The sequence below is a fragment of the Phyllostomus discolor genome, chromosome 3, assembly GCF_004126475.2.
Source record: "Phyllostomus discolor isolate MPI-MPIP mPhyDis1 chromosome 3, mPhyDis1.pri.v3, whole genome shotgun sequence".
NCBI classification, from domain to species: Eukaryota; Metazoa; Chordata; class Mammalia; order Chiroptera; family Phyllostomidae; genus Phyllostomus; species Phyllostomus discolor.
Window position 1 is genome coordinate 5,573,003 of NC_040905.2, and position 15,664 is coordinate 5,588,666.

General features: G+C 40.8%; 1 protein-coding gene across 1 annotated transcript in view; it reads left to right on the top strand.

Moving 5' to 3' along the window:
• The window catches only part of FGF10 (fibroblast growth factor 10), an 82,466-nt gene extending 67,333 nt beyond the window's left edge, over positions 1-15,133 (top strand). The window contains exons 2-3 of the mRNA XM_028518450.2: positions 8,157-8,260; positions 11,932-15,133. Coding sequence (XP_028374251.1) covers positions 8,157-8,260; positions 11,932-12,129 — 302 coding nt within the window. The 3' untranslated portion in view covers positions 12,130-15,133. The remainder of the gene's footprint in view (positions 1-8,156; positions 8,261-11,931) is intronic.
• Positions 15,134-15,664: the final 531 nt, after the last annotated feature.

Sequence of the window (15,664 nt, forward strand, 5' to 3'; positions counted from 1 at the left end):
AGATCAACTAAAATTGCTACATAAGAAAACTCGGTCTCATTTATTTAGTGAGAAAAGCTCAGATCACTGGAGGCTTAAGATAAAGCTGGGTTTTAGTAAATTGTGGAATCAGAGACGAGTGTGGTGAAACCTAGGGATTGTTTGGTGTGTCCCCGATGCCCTGCCTTGATCACTGATTCCTGGGAACTCAGGACCAGCGAGGGAGCGGGTAAGGATTGAGAGTGGGAGGTGGGGATAGGTCGGATGGAGGGAAGTGGTGGCAGGAAAATGGAGGCAACTATACCTAAACGCCACAAAAAATGCAAAGAATAGAAATAAATTTTAAAAATTTTTAAGTGGGATCCAATGTCAATTACATTGGGTCATAGCAAATGACTCAAACATGTAAGTATTTCAAGTATTTTTTCTCCCAGATGCTGGTAATTGGGATTGGGGGTAGAGATCCCATCTCCAGGGACACACAAGCTTTTCTAGGTATTCATGTCATAAAATGAGACGATCTTTTCTCATTTTGCAAGTTAATTAGAATTATTTTTAAGATTTTATTTATTTTCAGAGAGGAGAAGGGAGGAAGAAAGAGAGGGAGAGAAACATCAATGTGTGGTTGCCTCTTGAGCACCCCCTACTGGAGACCTGGTTGGCAACCCAGGCATGTGCCGTGACTGGGAATTGAACCGGTGACCCTTTGGTTCATAGGCCAGCGTTCATTCCTCTGAGCCATGCCAGCTAGGGCATATTTATATCAACACTTACTATGGACAATTCTCAAGAATTTTAAACAAATTCTTATTCTTAGAAACATGTAATTTATGTCTCATTGCGAATATAATCTAAGAACATAGAAGATAATGTTTGAAAACATGGCACTGTTGTAATACTGATAATTGTCTATTTCCTGACATAGTTTGATAAAGTTAAATGGACAGACAAAATCTCTGCTGGTGTTGAGTGTATTAAATCTGTTGAGCTAGCACAGTGTCAGAAGGAGACACATTAGATGATCATATGCAAATATTTGTTGACTAATGATCAACATGAAAGAACCCAGAGTCCCACTTCATTTGCAGTAAAGACACCACAGAATATTAATCTTTAACACACGTTAACAATTAATTTACAACAAGTGATTACTGTTCATAGATTGTGTGGTTAGTTTTTGATACGTTGAACATTAGATCAATGACGATAGTTACATTACAACAACGGTCAATTTAAAATAGCCTTTAAGTTGAGGTTAGTTTTAGAATATGCCACCGTGCATATCAATAAAGCCAACAATCCCTGCATTTATTTTATCACTTGAAGTACCAGATGAGAATGTAAAAGGTCATTTTGGTTGTTAGCATATTGGGGAAGATATAGCTTCTCATATAGAAATGATAAGGATACTCTGCAAATGCAGGTCCTTTTTCCATGCACAATTCTAAATGAATGTCAAGGGTATCTGAAAGAACTGTGGCGAAGAGAGAAACTAAATAGCTCTATTGCATTATGCTGAACAGGCAACCAGAGTCTATAATAGTCCATGGTAGACCAGACATAGATTAACGATTAGCCCGCTCTGCTGTCCTCCTTTTAAAGAGGGTGAGATCATTGTAAAGCAAGTTTATGCCCTTAACTCTGGGTTGCGGGGAGGCAATCAAGTGAATGCCTGCTGATTTATAGCAATTTGTTGGCCTGAGAATAGTTTAAAGGCCTTGTACACCTTTAATTCCCAGTGTCAACACAGTTAATCCTATAAGAACGTCTATAAAATATCTAAAGAGGTAGTTGAAGACAATTAAGCTGCCACCAACACTTCCACACTCTTACTAAGGAGAGGAAAATAAAGAGTCGGATAATAATCTTATTGCAAGTCTGAAAAACGGACTATAAAAAACAACGTAGTGTGTTTGTAAACAAATTCCAAATCCAGATATCGCAATGATGAAGATGTTGGAGCCCCACACTTATCAAAAACAAGCATAACACAAGCCCAGTGCTTCTCTCCACATTCTTTAAAAATTGTTCTTTGATGTTGAGCTGCTGCAATTATTTGTGTCTATTCCTGTTTGTGGTTCTGCTTCTCTGCACATGTTTCTGTCAATACTTTTTTATGTCAAAGGCCTGCTCTATCTCTGAGTCATAGTTTACAGAACAGTGTGTGGTCTGTGGCCCGGCAGAATCATCATTGCCTGGGAAATTGCTGGAAAGTCAAATTCTCTGGCACCTTCCAGATGGTTCTTACACGGGCTCAAGTTTGAGAACCACTGGTCTAAAAGACTGATCAGCTTGCCAGCCATTCTGACTCAGCACAAGGTAAATACACCTATTCAGTATCCATGACTGAGATTCCGTGCAATCCTGTGAGCTGCAGGCAATGAGCCCCAAGGAAACTGAGACTGCAGGAGTATCACCGACTTACCCAGGTTGACACAGCTAGTTAAGTAACAGAGCTGAGATGTTAAGACAAGGTCTTCTGCCCTCTTAGAGAGACCTCTTTCTTCCCCCTCATTCACACTCAAGCTCCTCCGTAAATTTCATCACATGAAATGTGACTCTGCTGTTTCCTTTAAAAATTCATGTGAGGTCACTACCAGTCTCATTGCATGGGGGTGGGGAGGACAGGGGGAGGGGGGGAGGGGGGGGAGAGAGAGAGAGAGAGAGAGAGAAAGAGAGAGAGAGAGAGAGAGAGAGAGAGAGTCACATAGACATGGGCAGCAGGGTGGAGAGAAATGAGAGGAAAATAAGTACCTATTACAAACATTAGGTATATTTTGACACTCTTTCAAGGACTTCAGCTAGATCCAGATGCAGCTTTTGAAACTGTTGAATCGAGCAAACAGGCAACCTCACACAGGTTTAAAGCACATGGGGGTCCTTAAACTAAGCAATGCAAATACAGTTGTGTTACCCCATAGTTGTGTCACTGTGCAACTAGGTGCTTCCCTTCCCTACTCTTCACACACCCAGTCTCTCCGTCCTTCTTGCATGCACCACTTGTGGACTATTTTACTGGGCACATGCTCCCCATGAATTTGGTGACAGTTTTCTACCCCGTAATATCCATGATATTTTTTTTGAGCTCATGTAATTGTCGAGCAAACAAACAAATAAACCAAAAACCAGCACCAGATGCTCATTAAAGGCGACAAAGCAGATTCTGTTCAGACTACGGCAGGAAGGGAGGCTGCAGTGTGAACAGAGCCCAACTCCAACTAAGAAAAAGGCGGCTGCAGTTGTAAAGGGAGAATAGACCGGGAACCAATAGGGATGGGGGGGCACTGAAAAAGGCGGGACCAGAGACTAGAGGCTGTGCAGAAGTGAAGAATCACGGAACGAGGCGGGTAGAAAACTGCTAAATGTGGTTGGGCAAGGCGGGTTGGGGTGACGTATAATTTGCAGTTCAGCAGCATTGAATTGTCTTAAGTAAAAGCTTAGCCCGAGGGCTGGGGCACCTTTGGGGACACAGCCTCGTGAAGGCGATGGCCAGGCTAAAGTCTGGTCAGGTCTCAACGCAATGTCCAGGAAGGAAGGGACTTTGTGCTGTGTGGGAGTCCAGCAGTTCACATCATTTGTTTTGAGGCTTCATTTAATTTAGCTCTGTTTCACTTTAAAGAGAGGTGGAAACACTCAGCATTTTCAGTATTTCTCACTATGATGATGGGAATTATTTAGATATTGAAAACTACTATACATTTTTTTTCTGGACGTGATCATATAAACCTGGAATCTGTCGGACTTCCTGAATGTAAAGTAGCGCTTGACTGTCAAGAACTGAGAGCGGAGCCGTGTTTGAAACAAATTCCAGGGTGTAAATGCGCTAACTACCAGCTGGAGAGAAATAATTGCTGTTCAATTTTGTCAACACCAATGTTTAGGAAGCCACATTATACTCCACTTGATCATCTGCAAATTATCTATTATAATTTTTACAACACAGGAAAATTACTACATTTGTTTTGTCGTAGACACGAAAGATAAAACTCATATAGTTTGTGATGGACATAAAGCTAAATATTTGTATGTTTCCCTAGAATTTTAACGTCACATTTGCGAAGATGTGCCCTCTCTGATTGTATGGGAGGACCTATAAAAAAGAGATGTTAGGGTTTCTACACTAAACCTCATGTCCTTTATTCAGAAAGGAATATTACCAAAATTTGCCCACATTTTTGGTTTAATTCTAACCAGATTACATACTTAGTTTATCCGCTGATTCTAATGCAGGTACTCAGGAGGGCATCAGAGCTAATTATGATGACTGAGTCAGCAAGAAAACCATTAAATTTTGATGATCATCCCTCTGTCTGAATAAAGAAATAAGGGAACTTAAACATTTAAGTTCCAAGTTATTTTTAATAACGTCACAGAGCTGTAAACCTTTAGTTAACCTAGAAAAATTTATCTACATAAAAGCTAATCCCTTTGTGTTGACAAAACTATAGGCTTCTCTAAAAAAAATTCTGCTTCTAATGAATACCCAACCTTCCTGTACTCAGCCAGTCATTGGACCAGTCACTGACTTATTTATTTATTCAATAAATATATATTGAGCACATGTTATGAACTATGAACTGCTCTAATAAAAAATAAAGACAGCTGCGATTGCTATGGTACTTTGAGGAAGATACACGATTGAAGAGATGAGCCCCACAGTGGTTCTGAAAGGAAGACCACGTTTGGAGCTTTTAGCCCCACCCCCATGGGTACGGCCACATAATCAGTGACGTGTACAGTGTAAACTCAGAAGTCTGAGTGGCAGCAGACTCAAGGAGCTCCATGGGTTTTCCTGTGTTGGAATATATTAGACCTTTTTAGGACACTGATAACAATTCATGAGGAAGAGAAAGAGAGAGTTCTCTTAGAGAAGTTAGGATTTGTGAATTGTGTTATACTAGTCATGATCTATTTCAGCGCATTGACTAACACTATCAAACTATAGAGCTTTATCATCTATTTTGAATTAAAATATTTAGAGAAAAATAACAGACATGACTGATTCTGAATTCATGAGGCTCTGACATTTATGAGCTGCTTCCAAATTTCACAACTGATTTTTTTAAGATTTTATTTATTTATTTTTAAAGAGGGAAGGGAGGGAGAAAGAGAGAGAGAGAAACATCAATGTGTGGTTGCTGGGGGCCGTGGCCTGCACCCCAGGCATGTCCCCTGGCTGGGAATCAAACCTGCGATGCTTTGGTTCGCAGCCCACGCTCAATCCACTGAGCTATGCCAGCCAGGGCCACAACTAATTTTTTGAAAAGTATATTCCTCACCCGAGAAACTACCACTGTTACTCAACAAAGCAGAACCCTGACTTTTACCGAGAGTGGCTCTTGAAGGGCCACTGGCAGGAGAGCCAGCTGGGGCTCAGACACACACTGAGCTCTCTTCCTGCCTCAGGCCCACCTTTACTCATTGACTTTCCTCTGCCCAGAATATTCCCCTCAACTCTAGAAATGTCCACCCGTTCAAATTCTCCCCCTCAAATCCTACCCCAGGAAGGCCATCTCTAACACCAATATCTTTTTGAGGATGACCTCTTTACTACTTATAGCCCCGACAACACATTTTTAGCACTGAATGTATTATTTTGAATTGCAATCACTTTAGTTGACTGTGTCATTATCCTAGCCGGCTTTAAAAGTCCTTGAAAGTAAAGACTGTGTCTTGTTTGTCTTTGCATCCTTCGGAGAGAGAGCTCACACAAACCCTGCACATTTGTGCTTAATATGTGTTAGCCAAATATCTTTAGGGTTCCTTTGTATGTTCCTATTCTGTTTCTCTAAAAGAGAACAATAGGGCTTGCTGTTTATTTTTTACACCTAGCTTCTATATCTGTTCTATTAAAGTTTTGTCTTTTACATTGTCATGTTGTGCCCATGAAAAAAATATTTAAGGAGGAAGTTACTATCGAGCACAGTTGCTTTTTTATCCTAATAGCCCAAATCGTCTTGGTCCAGTGATGGCTGGGGAGAACGGGGTCAGATGCTTCTCTCCCAGAGAAGAAGGAGAAGCATAAACTGGGAAGACACCTATGAATGGCCACCTGCTCAGATTTACTTCTCAAGGGTTCATCAAATATCATACACCCTGCAAGTTAAAAGAAAAGAGGATTTACATGAAAATTATGACTTCTGTTTATGACATAATGTTAGATTTCCTTCTGTAAAACTCAGGCATTGTCCTCTGTTGCATGCCTATTGAAGACTGTCATCTCAATGAATCATTTTGTCACATGGTTTTCCAACAGTGTGGGAACAGGAAAGAGCAGGGAGATATGATATAGAGGCAGAATAGTCAGAGCCTGAGAGCAAGGTATTCTGAAAGTCGAGGTGTGAATGTTGGGTCCACCATTACTGAGCTGTGTGTATATTATCCAACCTCAGTATCCTCCATTTTTTAATCTTCAATTAAAAATAGCAATACCTCCTACAATGGTCATAGGACCATTATGAGGATTAAAGCAATAAACTACAAGAAATTACTTTTTACAATATGCAAATGAATGTGTGTTTATGAGTTCATACCTTAAAGGTAACTACCAGCATAAAAAAAATGGATGTTAGAAGTATAGATAATGTCCCCTTCACCCTGTCCAATCTTTCCTTAGTTTGGGCTTGTCAGTCAAGAACTATCTTACTCTACTGATGGGAATATGTGCTGTGTTAGGTCGGAGGCTTCCTACCGGATACCTGGATAGAATGGTCCATGGCATGCACTTCTGGCACGTGGCTCTCTGCTGATGTCAACTTTGCCATGGGGAAAGAAACTCAAGCATTTCTACTGGCCTCCACAGGGCTTATCAACCTGTGAAAGTAAAGGAGGCATTCCTGTCTTGAAAACAAGCCACGCTTTTCCACTGGGAAGAGTATAAACACACAATTTGTCAACCATATTTAGATGATATTTATTATGATAGCTAATATAGGATGAATGATAATATATGATCAACTTCCAGATTTTGTGGGCTAAACCAATAGGAATTTGTGGGTTCTGTTTAGGACTACTAACTTGGTACAGAAGTTCCAAAATCTAGAACTCTTGGAGGAAAACTTCCCTCTAATAATAATATAAAAGCCACTAAGCTCTAGGCAATTTCTAATTATTTAATATGCATATCTGATTTAGTCCTCACAACAAGACTATGAGGGTGGTACTATGGTTGCCCATTTTACAAATGAGATAAAGACACGGGCAGCTCAGTGACTTCTATACCAGTCATCCACCAATACATGCACAGCCGGCATTCAAACCCAAGCATTCCGGATTCCGAGGCCTTTGATAATCACCATACCACTCCCCTACCCTGAGGAAGCTTTCCCAAGAGTTATAAAATAAGAAGTAGTTAGTGTCCAAGGTCTTCTTGACATAAAATAGGTGAGTATTTTGAGTAGACTATCAAATGCCTTTTCTCTAGTTTCCTACAAATGTTTCAGAGAAAATTCTCTCTAGATGCATCAACCGAAACTTGGGTATTAAGGAGAATGGTGTCTTCTCTATCAGTTACGAAGTCCCTCAGTTTTCCATCCTTTTTAGAAAAAAAAACTTTAAAAATGCTGATGGGTATTCCCCCAGCCTAGGGTGGTGATTCTGCTATTTCAAAGACGAGGTGGATGTGGGATCAGCCTCTCCGTACCTTGAAATGTCAACACATTTGCCAAAAATAAATTGATCAGTTAAATGTAGCCAAAATATTTAGTTTATCTAAGTGTCCTACAAAGAAGAAATAGCTTACCACTGTTTTTACAGATTGAGGTAAATCTTACATATTATTGACATGTGCTATAGATTTAATTTAATACCATACTACAGATGTGTGGGCTGATAAGCTTTTGTGAAATCTAGGCTAAGATGAGTAGAGTTGTTTCAATATTTATGGGGTTGAAAATGCAGAGTTAGCAAAGGAAGCATTTTAATTAAAACAATGTTTCCCCCTATATGCTCAGAGTAAAATACAGGGGAATTCTTTTAAAGAACTACTACTTTTTTTCTATACAGCTTCTGGGTTTTTAGGCACATGGAAAGAGGCTGGAGTTTGATTTCCAATTTTTTTAAATCTTTTGATTTTAGAACTATCAAAAATAAACTCACTAGTTTCTCCTGATACTCCTTTCTCTCAACTAACGTTATGTGACTCTTTAAGTATGGCCTTTTCTCATTGTATGTTTTAGGTATCCTGAAGATAACGTCAGTGGAAATCGGAGTTGTTGCCGTCAAAGCCATTAACAGCAACTACTACTTAGCCATGAACAAGAGGGGGAAACTCTATGGCTCAGTAAGTATTCTGCTTTTATTTTCAAAATTCACTGCAGTGAGTGACTACCACAGTTTTGGAGTGTTTCCCCCAGACATTGAATAGCTTTGTTATCATTCCACAGCTAGTAAATAGAGCCAGAGTGGGCTGGTCCACAGAGTTCCCTCAAGGGCTGGCAGGGCAGCTCTCTATAACCCCCCGTTGTTCACCCATGAGGATGCCACACAGGCTGTTGCTGCCATCCGTCAGTCCGTGCTCTGGACTGCTAGCCCGTCAGACTCCCCCGGAAGCATCTAGTCAGATGGGCATGGGCACCACAGATGACCCCGACAAGGTCACTGAAAACAAAGATCTTGAATCAAGTAGAAAACCATGTAACATGTGTGTTACAGCTGAAGATAAAACAGGGACTGGGATGTTTTGTAGTCCATTAAAATCTGAAATGGGGGGATGTAGCAAGAAATTCATCATTCCACATGCCATGGAATCAGCTCCGGAACTTTATTTACCTAGACGATAGACCGTGGTGATTAGTTCTGTCATCGAGCTGGGATAGCGGGTGCTTTGGGTAGATACATCCCAGTGTTCCATGGCAAGTATTAAGAAATGTCACTTTAAAATGTGTAAATAGACTTATTTTGTTGATTAACATAGGACAGAGTGCCAGCAACTCTCACACTAATAAACCACTGGATTTATTAAAACACATTCCCAGATCTTCTGAATTAGTAAGTCCGTGGTAGGATCTAAGAATTTCCACTTGAGCCAGGTCCCCAGTGTTCCTGATGCTACTGGTTTGGCAACCACAGGTTGCCAATCATGGGAACGTGATTCCATAATTGGGCTGGATGTAGAATAGTCTTGTATTTCATTCATATCAGGTCCACTTAAAATCGGAGAGTCAGACGTACTTTGGTTCAGTCCCTTTCTCTGGAGTAAATACTTTTGAGATAGGGGGAGCCAGAATAATTTTAGTTAAATTTTCCATTATATGTTGCTCTATTAAGGAGCTTAGAAAAGTAATAGACTATTTTAAAAAGTGGTTTCAGTTCGGGGTTCACATCATAATCACTTTTGAGGCCTTTTTTTCTTTTTTCAGTGAGCATGCCCAGGTCCCTCCTTAATCTACTGCTACCAGAATTACTGGGTAAAGAGAGATTCCGATACACACACACAGTCAAGACCAATGTGTTAAAGTCAGCTACTATGAATTTAGATTGAAGAGAAAATGTAAAAAAAATAATTGCATTCAAAGATTGAAATCATTTTTTTTTAATTTATTTCTTTTTTTAGAGATGGGAAGAGAGGGAGAGAGAGAGAGAGAGAGAGAGAGAGAGAGAGAGGGAGAGAAACATTAATGTGTGGTTGCTGGGGGCCATGGCCTGCACCCCAAGCATGTACCCTGACTGGGAATCGAACCTGCGACACTGGTTTGCAGCCCGCACTCAATCCACTGAGCTATACCAGCCAGGGTAACTTAGGATCTTTAAAAAAATAACTTAAATACTTATCATTTGCCTAAATGCTACAAACAACCGAGTTTCTTGGCCCCTCCTGCAGGTAACTCTGATACAGCATTTGAGCTGTGGTCTAAATAGTCAAAACACCTGAGAAGAGGCAGCCACTACAGGTGTACTCACTTAAAGAAGCATTGACCTACACATTTATTTCAGGGAGGAAAAATAATTAAGTATCCACTGCTACGTTTCTATACACAGCTGTTTCAAATATAAAATTACTTAAAATGATCTTAATCCTCCCATGTCTAAACTGCACCCAGTTTATTGCAATTAATATAATTATCCATGTAAAAAATCACCTTTGCTTTGAAAACCATATAGTTTTATTTATTTTTTAATGTATTGATGTTGAGAGAGAGAGACATTGATTTGTTGTTCCGCTTATCAATTGATGCACTGGCTGATTCTCCTGTGTGCCCTACCAGAGATTAAACCTGCAAACCTGACACATCAGGACAATGCTCCAGCTGACTGGGCTACCCTGCCAGGCTGAAAACCATACAGTTTTCAGCAAACTAAGATGAATAAGTAGGAAAAAACCCTACTAATGATTTAAAAATGCAGAATTTTTATCATATTAAAATCTTTACCTAAAACCATCTACCCTTTTTTTACTTTTAACCATATAAATCATCATTTGAACGTTACTTTTAAATATTACTTATACAAGAGAAGCACACAGTATAAATTAATTCCAGGTAGCCAAACTTAAACTAACCACATTAAAATAAGCTATAGCTGTTTAGGATGATTCTGACAATTTTCAAAATTATGATCTAACCCACAGGAACCTGGATATTTAAGACACATATGTTCAGGAATTTTAAATTTAGTAGCAGTTTCAGAAAAAGTGAGAGAAACTATTTGAACTGCCCAGCAGAGACCTCAGCTGAAATATGCCTCTAATGCCGTTGGTGTGGGTGGAGCAGGCAGAGCCAGAAGAGAAAAAGCCCCAATTCTTGAGCTTCTTAACTCAAGAATTATAGTTTGGCTATAAGGGAAGAAGGACATTTTTGAAGCCAGAGTCTAGGGATTAGTGAGGTACCTTCCCTTTGTTATTAACTCCAGAGTGAGATCCTGGATTTATGGAATGAATAAGACATCAATCCTTGTCCCAAAAGATTCCCTTAAAAACACATGGTCACTTGAACCGAAGCCAAAGCATGATAGCCACAGAGTGGAATTTCCCAAGATCAAAGTCTTCAGGTGTATCCAATATAGGCAGTGCTAGTCACCATATTTATAATTTCTTTGATATGGTAATTTACAAAGTAAGGCACTCCATCTCCTACCTTTCAATCATTCCTGGATCTCGGAATAAAACTGATCAAAATTCGAAATTGTGGAAAATTGTAAATAGTTTCCAAAATTGAGAAGTCTGGAATTTAGAAGAGAGACTCTACCCAGCCTCATGGTTATCTAGATCTATTATGATTTGCTAGGGGATCTGCTTTCTCATCCATGCGGCTGTATTCATTGTGGATTTCCAGGTCAAGTTTGAAAACTTAAAAAGCCCACCTTTTTTTGTAATTTCATTTTTCCCATGAGGCACCCTAGTTATTGCTCTGACAAAAAAAAAAGATTTTAACACTATTCTTTATCACAGACTCATCACATATATTGTTAGTGGCATGTTTGTGTCATGATAATCGTCATGGGCACTTACACCCTGTCATATTCAAGGCATGCCAGCTTTTTAAGAGGGCCCCAGTATGTGGTTACGATGGCCAATTAAAATAAGCCATGCGCCTTCAAACACAGAGTTTGCTGCATGCTTATGAGTTTTGCTCTTCTCTTGTGGACATCGTGTATTAACTGCACAGCTTACGGACAAACATCTACAGCAAACAAAGCCTTGAGCTGGCGTTCTACAGATGGTTTGTGTCACATGGAATCAAGTGTTGTCATCACAGGAATAAAAGATCTCAAGCACTGGCTGGCATAGCTCAGTGGATTGAGCACAGGCTGCGAACCAAAGTGTCACAGGTTCGATTCTCAGTCAGGGTACATTCCTGGGTTGCAGGCCACAGCCCCCAGCAGCTGCACATTGATGTTTCTCTCTCTCTCTCTCTCTCTCTCTTTCTTCCTCCCTTCCCTCTCTAAAATAAATAAATAAATAAATAAAATCTTTAAAAAAAAAGAAATAAAAGATCTTGTTTTTTTCCTTTGCAGAAAGAATTTAACAATGACTGTAAGCTGAAGGAGAGGATAGAAGAAAACGGATACAACACCTATGCATCCTTTAACTGGCAGCACAATGGGAGGCAGATGTACGTGGCACTGAATGGGAAAGGAGCTCCCCGAAGGGGACAGAAAACTCGAAGGAAAAACACCTCAGCCCACTTCCTCCCGATGGTGGTGCACTCGTAGAAGGCAGCGCTCGTGGGTGCAGCAGAACCGAAGGCCCTTTGGCCGGGAGCAGTGGGTATCGTTCACCAAGACAGTCACTCCCGAGGCAAAGACGCACAGCAGACATCTGCTTGCGCGAATGAAAGGGAGTCTTGGATGGTTTTTGTACGCACTGCTGACGTGTGGTGTTCTTTTACTTAGTCCGTATCATGCCTTATAATTGAGAGAGAGGCAGATCAAGTGGGAAGGAAGTTATTCCCAAGCGAACAACCTTATGGCTAGGTTTTTTGCTGGAATTTTGCTTTGTAACATCTGAGATAGAACTCAAAGGACATGAGACAACCTGTTGGATGCTCTTTGGAAAAGTTATTTATGGACTATGAACTCATATCAAAGACCTGCACTGCTCACTCAAGCCGAACGATTCAAGGAGCAGTGAGACACGCAAGCATGTGCTGGACAGCACTCGGGTGATGTTTGTGCACAACCAAAGGAGCTTTGGGCGTGGCATCGTGGAAGCATTGGCTAGGACTGAAAAATGTACACGAGTTAGTGTAAAACTGTTCTAACAAAACAAATAGTATGGTATGCTTGTGCATTCTGCCTTCATCCCTTTCTATTTCCTTCTAAGTTATTTATTTAATAGGATGTTAAATATCTTTCGGGGTTTTACAGAGTATCCTCAGCAGCTGCCCCCTGATTTGCTTTTTCTTTCTCTTCAGCACACCACATGCATGTTTATGACAAAGCGTTTTCAGAACTTGGCAGACACTTCCGGACTAGGAGCTGACATTGCAGAAGCAGAGTGAGTGGCACAAGGGCCACCAGTTGACTTAATCAGCACGCCCACACTGAGAACCATCAACCACACCCATGTGACAGTGCTGTGGCATGGCTTGAGTGACAGATGTCTCCCATCATTTAGAAACGTACCACTGCTAAGTCTTCCTTTCCTAAGAAATAGACCAGAAGGCTAACCTTTTCTCTTCCAATACATCAGTGGGTCTCCAAGAATATACCAAAAGAAAGAAAATTCATTGTCAAGTACACCTTAGTAGCCTAGCCTTATAATTTACTAGTGATTTCCTGTCGTGTGTCACAGTGGTAGGTGATGAGGGGCTGTCTTCGTACCCGAGAACACTAAGTCCCCCTGTGGTGCGTCTTCCCCCCAGGGGGTCTCAAGGAACTGGGTATGAAGTGCAACTTTCCCAGGGGATCAACCTGAGCAGATGTATCCAAGTGTATGTGTAACCATATACTGCAACCTGTTCCAGCCATACGATCTAGTCTTTACACAACCAAACACAACTTATTTTCTGTAAATTTGAAGGCTGTAACTGTATTGAAATTCATCTTGTTAGAGCAGGCATAGAAAACAGTACATCATGTTGTATCCTACTAAAGACATACATAAGCCTTATTTGCAGTGTCTGTAGTGATTTTTAAAATGTAGAAAAATACTATTTGTTCTATTTGTTTCAAGCAATTACTATAAGAGGATGTTGATGCTGCAGTTTTATTTTCATATTTCTTGGTTTGAAAAGGTCTGTTTATTGTTTGGACGAGATATTTTGGAACAAGAAAAAAGACTCACTAAATGTGTCATTTTACTAAAGTTTAACCTCTAGAAAGGCTGGTGGTTTGTGATCTTCTCTTATAACTTAATTGTGTCAATGCTTAACCAGCTCTTCCAGTTAATCTGTTATTTAAGAATTAGCTTTATTAAGAAACTTTCCCATAGAGTAATCCTATAAACGGTCGTATTTTTCTCATTCCTTCAAAATTGGGGGATTTCAAAAGAAATGCATCTGAAGCAGTAATTTGGCTTATGGCTTAAGTTGTATTTCATGCAACCTGGCTTCCAACTTGCTTTGTGACAAATGAGATACTAAAAATGTTTAATTTTTTGCGGTTGGACTCCGCAGGTTAAAATTTAGTGGGTTGTGGAGTCTGGGAGCTATAGTGTAATGCGTTCCTCTCAGAACTAGATTACCTTTGTTCTTTTATTTTAAAATAATAATTGCACCTGACACATGAACATGGACCACCCACAACCCAAATTAAATGTTCAATGAGACCAATACAGTATTGGATGACCACGGTAACAGCAGATAGGGCCCAAACTGGGTTCCTATTTCACGTAGCCATTTAGATTACCACAGAGGCCGTGTAAACAGTCATCATCATGTACTCAACACAGCAAAACAGCTTCCAGCAACGTGCATCAAAGCTTGCAGAAGCCAAAAATAAAAACCATCTCCCTTTCCTCTCCCCGCTCCACACACACAAACGCATGGACAGAGCTGCAGAGACAGTCTGATAAGGAGCAATGAGGTTCTCCTGCATTTAAAAATGGCATCTTTGCCTGATATTGAGACAGAATCCCGGTCCTCTTTGTCGCTGGACTGTGCCGCTGGAGGAAAAGCAGCTCCAGCCCTGAATATTGCATATTTTTTTTTAAAATCATTACAATTTTGGGAGCTCTGCCTCTGTGGGAACTGTCCTCCCCCAACAACCCCTCCCACCCCCCGCCACAATGTCAAGGTACATCAGCCAGAGACTGTGCATCAGCCAGAGCGCGGGCTCCTGGGGACACTCCTCATAAAGACATAGAATCCCTCCCCCCTCCCACCTCCCAGACGGCTGAACAGTGTATAGCATGTTACATTCGAATAAATGAATAAAAATGCTGGGAAAGGAAAATAAAAGTATCGTCCTTGTTTGCTTTATTAGCCTTAAGCCTCACCTGGTCCCAGAGACAGAGGCTCCTGTGTCGTGTGCATGGCAGGATGTGGTTAAATGCCCCGCAGCCCCAAACAACAACAACCGAGAAAACATCCCTCAAACATTTGTAAGATTTCTTTAATGCTTTGCATGTGTGAGGCAGCTATCCTCACTCTAATAACAACCAAATGCTTTCGACTTTTTCCTGCATATTCAGGTCCACCTCGTTTACACAGTGGATAAAGGAGGGTGGATGGAACACGAGGGTGGCTTGTGAAACAATGAGACTTTTGGAGGAAGGCCAGGGGGCTGCAAAATCTGATTTCAAGGGGGTAGAGCAGGCCGGTGACTTTGATTTGGAAAGCAGAGAGAAAACAAAATACAGAATAACTTGGATCCAGGGCCCACACAAGGTTATTGACGCTATTTGAACAGATAAACATGCGTGCCGCCCAGATCTAATGATTTCGATATTGTTAATTCAGGGCTTGTACTTACCCGCAAAAGTAAAACTTATCTTTTCCTTATCGTTGTTGAAATACAGAGAGCTGTAGGAAGCCACGATATATTTCAGGGAAGATGTCGAGTTCATTAGAAGTAGCACATTTACATGCAAATGCCAGGTTGATGAAGAATTCTTTTCTGTTTCCCTGCACAGGACTTTGGCAACTTACCCTAAGCAGGAAGGAAAGGGGGGGGGGGCATTTTGGAAGGACCCTGGACAGAAAGGGCAGCTCTGTGTCCTCCGGGGTCAGGGCATGACACAGCTAAGACCTGCCTCCTTTTCTCACGTGGCTCTTATCTCTGATTGGCTTTATTTGCTTGGCTACTG